At 40.5% G+C, this 9,883-nt stretch overlaps 1 protein-coding gene across 4 annotated transcripts in view; it reads left to right on the plus strand.

Moving 5' to 3' along the window:
• The window catches only part of FOXJ3 (forkhead box J3), a 139,214-nt gene extending 129,337 nt beyond the window's left edge, over positions 1–9,877 (plus strand). For all 4 annotated transcript variants that reach the window (XM_014582723.2, XM_006164912.2, XM_014582724.2 and 1 more), the window contains 4 exons: positions 4,553–4,654; positions 5,026–5,217; positions 7,548–7,655; positions 8,794–9,877. In XM_014582723.2, coding sequence (XP_014438209.1) covers positions 4,553–4,654; positions 5,026–5,217; positions 7,548–7,655; positions 8,794–8,909 — 518 coding nt within the window. In that variant the 3' untranslated portion in view covers positions 8,910–9,877. The remainder of the gene's footprint in view (positions 1–4,552; positions 4,655–5,025; positions 5,218–7,547; positions 7,656–8,793) is intronic.
• The last annotated feature ends 6 nt before the right edge of the window (positions 9,878–9,883 follow it).

Consider the following 9,883-nt stretch of genomic DNA (forward strand, 5'->3'; position numbering starts at 1 on the left):
GCATTCATGCACACGCACCTGGCATGATCTTCAAGCCACTGGGTGTGGGTACGGGACTTGAACTGCGGTCCACATATGTGGGAATCTAGCACCTTAATCACTATATCACCTGCTGGCCTCTCAGTTGTGATTAAAAAAAATTTTTTTGTGTGTCACAAAAAAAACAATCAAAATTCCTAATCCAGTAAAGTTTCACCAGACCTTTAACTATATAAAGAGAAAAACATATTTTTATTTTGGAGGAAAGATTTCTGAATAGAGTACTAATTTTTTTAAGAGTGCTAGTTCTTATTTACCAGTTAAAAATTAACTACCATGTCAAGCACTTCAACTGTTGTCAAGGAAATGAGCTTTAGAAAGTATAGACTATTTTTTATATTGTGACTTTACTATAAAACACATTTTTCTGAACCTGTTTTGTTATTTACAAAGTGGAAATTTTTTTTTTTTCTTTTTTCGAGAGAATTAAATAAGATACAGAACAAAATGTACTGGAACTTAGTAAATCCTTGATAATGTAAAGTTCACACTCCCTTTCTGCTCCTTAATTATCTGAGAAGTTATTTGGGGCCTTAAAACCTGAAATTAAAGATGGCTTCATGCGTGCACTTGCTGAAAGACAGAAACAGAAAGTGAGAAATCACCCCCTGGGAGATGGCCACACCACAGTCCCTTCTCCTCCATTCTCCTCTCAGAATTTTGGGCATTCATGCACACGCACCTGGCATGATCTTCAAGCCACTGGGTGTGGGTACGGGACTTGAACTGCGGTCCACATATGTGGGAATCTAGCACCTTAATCACTATATCACCTGCTGGCCTCTCAGTTGTGATTAAAAAAAATTTTTTTGTGTGTCACAAAAAAAACAATCAAAATTCCTAATCCAGTAAAGTTTCACCAGACCTTTAACTATATAAAGAGAAAAACATATTTTTATTTTGGAGGAAAGATTTCTGAATAGAGTACTAATTTTTTTAAGAGTGCTAGTTCTTATTTACCAGTTAAAAATTAACTACCATGTCAAGCACTTCAACTGTTGTCAAGGAAATGAGCTTTAGAAAGTATAGACTATTTTTTATATTGTGACTTTACTATAAAACACATTTTTCTGAACCTGTTTTGTTATTTACAAAGTGGAAATTTTTTTTTTTTCTTTTTTCGAGAGAATTAAATAAGATACAGAACAAAATGTACTGGAACTTAGTAAATCCTTGATAATGTAAAGTTCACACTCCCTTTCTGCTCCTTAATTATCTGAGAAGTTATTTGGGGCCTTAAAACCTGAAATTAAAGATGGCTTCACACAGTTGTTGTTGTTGTTTTTAAGAGAGATTTTTTTCTGTAGGGCATGTGTACTTGCCGAAGAGACAGAGAGACAGCAAGAAATCACCTCCCCAGGGAGGATGGCCACACTGCAATCCCTTCTCTATTCTCTTCTTGAGATCTTGGGCACGCATGCACACATGCAGTGTGAGTTTTAAGCTGCCAGGTCCAGGACTCAGACTGTGGTTGACTACGTGGGAGTTCAGCGATGGAACCATTATACCATCTGCTGGTCCTGCGTTTTTTTTTTCTTACTGCTTGTATTTTATCAAAACAACCAACAAAATACAATGCATATTTTTAAAACATCTTTCAAGCAGTTATTTCAATATTTTGTTTTAACAGTTGGTTTTGCTTTCCTGGTTACTAATTCTGAGGTTCTAGAATAAAATTAAAAATTGTGTATAATTCCTGTCTTGATGGAATATTTCCTGCACATTGTGAGGAGATTTTTGGAATATATACCTAGAGGAAGAAGCTATATAATGAGAGTTTAAATTCTTTGAGTTTCATGTCAGTCACTATTGTGTGCCTTTCTTCCCCCAGAGGGTTGCGTGTGTCCACATGCATGAGTGAAAGCACCCAGTGGGGCCTGGTCATGCTGCAGGTCTTTTTTTCTGTTTCTTCACTGTGTCAGGATTTGGTACACACACACATGCAATGTTTTTTGAGCTGTCGGGTGGCATATGGATCCTGGTTGACTGTGTGGGATCTGGCTCCCAGTGCACAGCACTTAGCTGCAGGGCTGCAAGGCCAGGCCACTGCTGTGTGTCTTTGATTGTCAATATGTTCTTCAGAAACTTGAGCCTAGTCTAAATATGATTTGGGGATTGACAGATGAATAGAGGTTGGATGTTTGTAGACGTCTGTCGTGTTCTGGTTATATCTTCCTTTTAGTTAGGTCTAATGGTTGTCAAGGGAGAAAAAAGTACAATTAGAGCCAAAAAAAAAAAAAACCAACTATGATATGCCCTTAGTGGTCTATTATGCCACTAGTAGCTTGCCAGAGAAGGAAAATAGACTTTTACCTTGAGTTATGAATAATCATCGCAGCTGTGATAATAATTCATCTTTCTGAATTACATTTTTCTCATTTATACAATGAGAATAAGCAGGCTGTCTTTAACAGGGAAGGGATGGAGGGAACATGGTAGCAAATGTTTGAAATTGATGCCCATTATGTATGAGTCAGTTTCAATACATTGTCTCATCTTATCCTTCCAATCAAATATAAATGACCACGTTGTACAGATAGGTAAAATAAACTCAAAGAGGTTAAGCAATTTGTTCAAAAATCACACTGCTGTTAAGTGTGTAAGTGGTAGAGCCAGGATTTATATCCTGACCTGTCTTGACATCACAAAGCCTGTAATACCAGTTATTCTAAAACATCTAGAACCAGCATTTATTAAATGGGTAGGTTTTGCTCACCCACTTTCTGCAACAGTTACTTTATTTTTGTTTGCCCAGTGAGCATTTATTAAGGGAACCTCTCCTTCCCCCGGTACAAATTAAAAATGAGTCCTGACCTTTTGGCTTTGTTGCATTTACCTCAGGAGATCTGGATTCTCATATTCCTTTGCCTATTACCTGACTAACTTTAATCATATAATTCCCTTGAACCTTGGTTTCTTCATCAATGAACTTCTTTCTGGGCTAGAGGATCTGAGTCTGATAGATGTGAATGCTTGTGGCTCATTTAGGACATTAGTGTAATTTTTTCCTTCAATAAAATTCTCAAATGATAAGTTGCTTGAAGGCAAGGTCATATTGTCCTTATTTTATTGTTTATTTAAAAATCCATATCTGGGAGAATTTTACAAATTAAGTAGCCAGTAGTTGATATAACTAAGAGTTATCTGTGTTGTAGCAAAAAGTAATTTGTATTAGTCCTTACTTTGATCTCTCTGGGAGTGATCCTAAAACAGAGTAAGCTGGTAGCAGTTACAGAAAAGATTTCTTCTCCATTCAGCACTGTCCGATTGAGGACAACTCTTGTCCCATGGCTCCTGATTGGTGTAGTTAGCTACTTTGCTAACATACAGACTATGAAATCTTCCGTTGTTTTTTTTTTTATTAAGAATTATCTATTTAATTGTATTTGTTATTATTGTTATTTAATTTGCTCAGAGAGAGAAAGAGGAAGGGAAAGTGAGAAAGCAAGCCACCAGGTCTGGGACTCAAACAGTGGTTGGTCATGTGGGAGTCCAGTACCTCAAGCACCACGCCTCCTGCCAGGCTCCAGACTGTGGAGTCTGAAACTCACTGATGATGTCACATCAGAGGGTACCATTCCCGAGTAGACATCACATTGGCGTTTCTCACAGGCTCAGCCCTCTCCTTCGCCATTTTGGTGGTAGAACTGAGTTAAGGCATTTCTCTCTCCTGAGGTTTGTTTGTGAGCATCCATTCTTACCGTATGATCTAATGTGCTTCCCTAAGTCATTATATGAACTTTTACTGTGTGTTATTCCTAAATGTGAACCTGCCTCTGTAAGTTATGAAGAACCTATTTTTTATTGTCGTAACAAGATAGGAAAATGAACGTAGGGGGAATTACTGATGTGCATGACTTTCCTTGCCTGGTCACTTATTTGTACTATTAATATATGAATGTAAAGAATTATATCAGTTTTTTTTTTTTGGGGGGGGGCAGTTTTTTTGCTATAGGGCACATGTGCTTGCCAGAAAGACAGAGACAGAAGGCAAGAAATCACCCCCCAGGGAGGATGGCCATGTTGCAGTCCCTTCTCCTCCATTCTCCTCTCGGGATCTTGGGCATGCATGCACACACGCCTGGCATGAGTTTAAGCCACTGGGTCCAGGACTTGAACCATGGTTGACTATATGGGAGTCCAGCGACATAGCCATTACACCAACTGCTGGTCCCAAGAGTAGTATCAAATTTGACATTGTAAGATGATAGAACAATTTGCAAGCTGCCAGACTAGAAGTTAGAAATGAGTTCAAGTTTTATATTCATCATGGTGGCCTTGGTAAATTATGCCACCTCTTTGTGCTCAAGTTTGCTTATAAAATAGTGGGATATAATACCCTTTCTGCCTGTCTTACAGAGCAGATCATCCTAACACATAATGTAATGAGTCCCTTTGTAAGACTAGACAGGGATCGACCAATGTCAGAAATAAGGCCAACTCATTGATTTTTCTTTTTATACATTTCAAACTTTATCCAAGAATTACAGGGTTGTCAATATTACTTCTATAGGTGTTACAAACGATTGGTATGCAACACTTGATATGCTAAAAGAGAGCTGTCGAATTGCCAGCAGTGTTAATTGGTCAGATGTAGACCTTTCACAGTTCCAAGGTGAGTATTGGTTCCTTTTGACATACAGCCAAATACTCAATCCTATACTCTAGTGGATTATACATTTTCTTTGTAATAGAAATAAATGTATCCTTGTATAACATTTCTATTGCATTTGTTAGCTTGTTTATAAATAACACTTTGTAAAATTCATAATAAAGTATTTTGGCCAAAGTAGAGAGTCACACAAGAATAGTGAGAGATGTTTTGCATAATTTAAAAATGCCATCCTTCACTGTCTGAACAGATCACTACCATAATCTAGAATGAGCCAGTGGAAATTTTGAGAGCTGGAAAAAATGGTATCTTGTTATTTTCCTTGCAGTGTTCATAGAACAATGCTAACTCTATTTCTAATGCTTTCCTTACAGGTCTGATGGAGAGTATGAGACAGGCAGATCTCAAGAACTGGTCTTTAGATCAGGTTCAGTTTGCTGATCTCTGTTCTTCTCTTAATCAGTTTTTTACACAAACTGGCCTTATCCACTCACAGAGTAATGTTCAGCAGAACGTTTGTCATGGTGCCATGCATCCAACCAAACCCTCTCCACACATTGGAACAGGTATGGTCTTAGTTACCGTCTCAGTTTTTCTCTTTATCTCATTTGAAATTCAGCAACTGTCTTAGGCAGTTTTGTGTATTATTAATAGTGACAGTGATTTATTTACATCAGTAATTCATTTGTATCTTTTTATTTGTAAAAAATGAATGAAAACAATTTCTTTTCTTTAAAAAGATTTGTTTGTTTATTTATTTATTTCCACTTATTTTTTAATTTGACCAGAGAAAGCAAGCTGCCAGGTCTGGGACTTGAACCACAGTCGGCCTTGTGGGAATCCAGTACCTTTAACCACCATGTCATCTACTGGCCCAAAAACAAATAATTTCTATGTAAGGTGTCGTAGTAAAATTGAAGGGATTAAGCAGGTAGCGTAGCGGTTAATGCTGGACTCCCACGTGGCTGACGATGATTCTAATCTAGGACCTGGTGCCTTGAAACTCACCAGGTGTGTGTGAGAAGAGAATGGAGGAGAAGGGATTGCAGTGTGGCAATCAGCCCTGGGGGGTGACTTCTCACTTTCTGTCTCTCTATCTCTCTGGCAAGCGCATGCACCCTACAATAAAAATGTCTTTAAAAAATAACACTGAGGTAAGGAGATTTTTTTCTGTGGTGATTTATATGATTGTCTTATTATTTACAATTTGCTTTGTGGTCTTTAACCTTTTATTAAATAATCAAAAATGTCCTAGGATACTTATTTCTATATAAGAAGAACATAGTTATGAAGTTATATCAATTTATATTTATACAGATTTACAGTGAAAATCAAAATGTCTTGTATGTCTTCTAAAAATGTTAAGTGGAAGTAAACAAAGTTAAGAGTTTGCTTGAGGAGTAGGCATATGGTAAATAGTCTTGTTGGTGTTTTACCAGAGACCTGAAATACTTGCTTTGCATTTTTTATCTCACTCTTTTTCTTTACTATTTACCTTGTAGTCATGTTTCCTGCTCTGATTGCAATGACCTGCATTTTTCTGTAGGAAGTTATTTCTCTTTCTAAAATTTTCTTATGCTTTTATCTCCAAGTTTGCATCTTTTTGTACAGTGTCACGATTTTACATTTGATTCTTACAAGCCCTCTCTTCTCTGTCCTGTGTGTGCAGACACACTGTTGTGAAGTGGGGTCAGGGAGAAGGCACTTGTCCAGGGAGGCTATAGCTGGGGATCAGAAGTCTTAGGTTCTGTTCCTGGTTCTGTCTCAGAGCCTCTCTAGTCCTGTTTCTCCAGTTTCATGGGCAGAGATCTGTATTTCCAAAGGGTTGGACTAGATCGTCTCTGTGGCCATTTCATGCCTGCACAGTCCAGCTTTCCAGTGGCAGCTGGAAACGAGTGGCAGCCGATTACGTATGCCCTACCTTAACACATAAGGATGAGTTTTCTCTGAGAAAATGGTGTTGCTCATTAGTCTTATTATAGCATTGCTAGGATTGAAGTGTAATTTGTGCGAAACACCAGAAAACCGTAGGGAAATGGCTTTCCACAATTCTAGCTGTCGCTTACAGGGGAGCCAGTTTTAGGTCCTTCTTCCCCGGGTTCTGTTGGGCGAGGGGTCATGGTATTTGTCTCCCTACTGTTTTGCGTCATGATTCAATGAAACTGACATTTGGAGCTGTTACACATGATAGCTACAGTCACTGAAAGAATAAGCACCTCCTGAAATCCCATTTGAATGAAGTCTGTATTTCTACCTGCACACTCCAGGCTAACACGTTCTTGAACACCGTTGTTCAGGGTAGCTTGGCTGTGGGCAGAGTGCTGTGTCATTACTTCGTACCTCCCAGTCATTCCATTGGTCAGCTCAGGCACATGTGTGGGCCTGCTTTCTGCGAAGAACATATGGGCCGTGGAGAACCAGGTGATAGTAGGAAGAGCTTGTGAATTAAGAGAGCCATATTCTGATCTTAACCCTGTCAAAGTACTGTGTGTCGGGGCAAGTCAGAGGTGCCTGTTTTAGCTTCACTGCTTCATCTATAAAGTGGGGATACAATCTCTGTCTTTCCTTCCTTAATTTAGTGGGAGGGTCAGGTGAAGTAGTGGGTGTGAAAACACAAACCGTCTTGAGGTATTGACAGCAATTGACATGACTTGCTTATGAGCTTAGAAAGAGTTAGCAGTAGCACTTAGAATTAATACTGGTATACCCAACCTCGCAGCTTGCTCAAAAGATGAGCGCCACCTTTTGGCAGTTTTAGCACCTGAAAGCACTGATACCTTTTTTTTTCTTTCTCACCTTACCTGCTTAATTTAGTTTTAGGTAACAGTTACATTAAGACTTTAATGCTTGTTATGGTAACATGTTTTTCTTCCTTTGCTTTTTAACATCTGATTAGGAAATCTGTACATAGACTCCAGGCAAAATCTCCCTCCCTCCGTGATGCCGCCCCCTGGTTACCCTCACATCCCACAGGCGCTCAGCACTCCAGGAACAACGATGGCAGGTAATTCACGTGCGTGTGTTTTTGCAGTCCATACTCAGGGTTTATAGTTGAGAAGCTTCAGCCATCCCCACTGCGAGTGAGGCTGCCTCCAGAGGGCCGTGAACTCATTAAAGGGGTTTGGAGTGCAGAGTCTGGACAACCACTTGGCTCCAACACTGGTAAAGTGATTAAGTCTCTTATGGTGTTTAGACCACAGGACCTGAAACTCTTTTAGCCCAAGAAGCTACGATTCTGTCCTGCCACTTTAAGAAGTTTAGAGGCATAGAGCTGTACTGGGGCCTTAGGTACTTTCGAAGGTATTTGACTCTGACAGGGTGTCAGCAGCTTCAGAACCCTGCTCGATTAGCTCTGTAGATGTGGCTCCGTTCATTTCATTGGAGTTCCCTCAGCTGTAGTTTCCAGGACGGTACCTTATAAAGGAGGTGACTTCTAGGAGTTACTAGGTGGTAACCTCTGTCCTCTACGTTCCTGTATACAAGTTACATTTAACTGGAGAACAAGCCCTATAGCAAAAATCTCTAAATAAAAAGCAGAGCTGGTTCTGAAGGTGGTCTGGCAAGACTTGAGGATGAGGGTATGGACCTTGGGAGCACAGGCTAGCGCACACGGCCGTGCGGGCCCAAGAGGAGCAGGCGACATGTCAGTGTGTTCCTCAAGGGTGACGTGACGGCGTGCGGCTGTGGGTGTTCTCTACATGCCCTGCTGCTGGGGAGATTTCAGTATGAGCCAGTGTGACTTCAGTGGCGTGCCGACGTTGCCCTTCTGTTTTCCCTTCTCATGGGAGCTGACCCATGTCCCTGAATCAGCTGTTGGGGCGGAACAGACTAAGCAGTGGTTGTGTCAGTGCCCTCATGCCCTCTGTGGCCTGGGACAGCTTGGTGTGGATTTGGTGGCCAGCGAACTGAGTTCAGAGCCTCTCTCTCCCCCTAGCTGAGTGACTTGGAGTAGCTGTTCATTCTCATAAATCGTGTCCCCTTACTTGTACTGTGAGGGTCATAACAGCCACTTTGTTGAAGGCGTACGGGTGGATTAGGGAGATCATGTGTGCCAAGTACCTGGCACGTGGGAAATGCTCAGTAGGGGTTGGTTGGTTCCTCCTCTACCCGAGTCTCTGCTGACACTGCCTCCTTCCTTCCAGGCCATCACGGAGCGGTGAACCAGCAGCACATGATGCCTTCCCACGCCTTCCAGATGCGGCGCTCCCTGCCTCCAGACGACATCCAGGACGACTTTGACTGGGATTCCATCGTGTAGCTCATTTCCGCAAGGCACCCACTGGCACCTTTCTGTGCAGGGGAGGGAAAGGTTTAAGAGAATCCAGTTGAGAAAACAAAGTTGCTAATCACTTTACTGATATTATCAAAATTTCTTTTGAAGACAATCAGAAGGATTTTAGCTGGATAACCTACTGCTTTTATCTGACCCAAACAAGTACTACACGTTTGTCTCCCTGCCAGCTGCCCTGTGTAGCTCCTAACTGTTGTGTGATTTGGACGGCTTTTTGCATATTTGTGTCAGTTTGATGTTAACCACAAGTGCCAGACTGATTTTTCAGACAGAGCCTATTTTGCTGCAAGCAGTTTATAGATACATATGTGTAAATATATGTATAAAAATTATGAAAAGCTTCAATTTTTTTCTAATTGGATTATTATGTCTTGAAAAGAAAGTTACTGTCAGTTTTTATTCCTTGTTAGGCTATTTTCTGCAGGATGCTTTTAACCGATACAGGGAACCGAAAGTTCATTTCCCCTTGTTTAATCTTTCTCAGAAATGTGGGTCATGGGTTCTACCTGGGAAGTCAAGGAACCCAGAGTTTGATACTCTCCAAACAGTCCAAAGGGGCAGGTTTTTCCTGAGCAGCAGAAATAACCAAGCAAACGTGTGTCGGTGCTTGGGGGATTCTAGAGTATATGTTGTACCTTGTCGGTGTTTTTCCTAAACCTGCATTACTATAACAGCTCTGGAATTTGATCAGCTGGAAGCCCGGGCATCAGTTGACTCTTTAAACAAGTCAATGCCTCCACAGTCATTTATGTATTTATTGTTCAAAAGTGTTATTTTAATATTTATTGCTACCTTGTGAATGCTCCACTCCTGTTGGGTTCATTAAGGAGAAATGTGGTGTCCAAAAGCACAGAATTACTTTTCTTGGTAAGAGTTTACTGACAAGACAATCAGAGGGACATCGTGTTATTCTCTTTATCATCACCCCTTTCTATTTTCGC

This window comes from Tupaia chinensis, unplaced genomic scaffold (genome assembly GCF_000334495.1).
Source record: "Tupaia chinensis unplaced genomic scaffold, TupChi_1.0 Scaffold143758_1, whole genome shotgun sequence".
Lineage (NCBI taxonomy): Eukaryota > Metazoa > Chordata > Mammalia > Scandentia > Tupaiidae > Tupaia > Tupaia belangeri.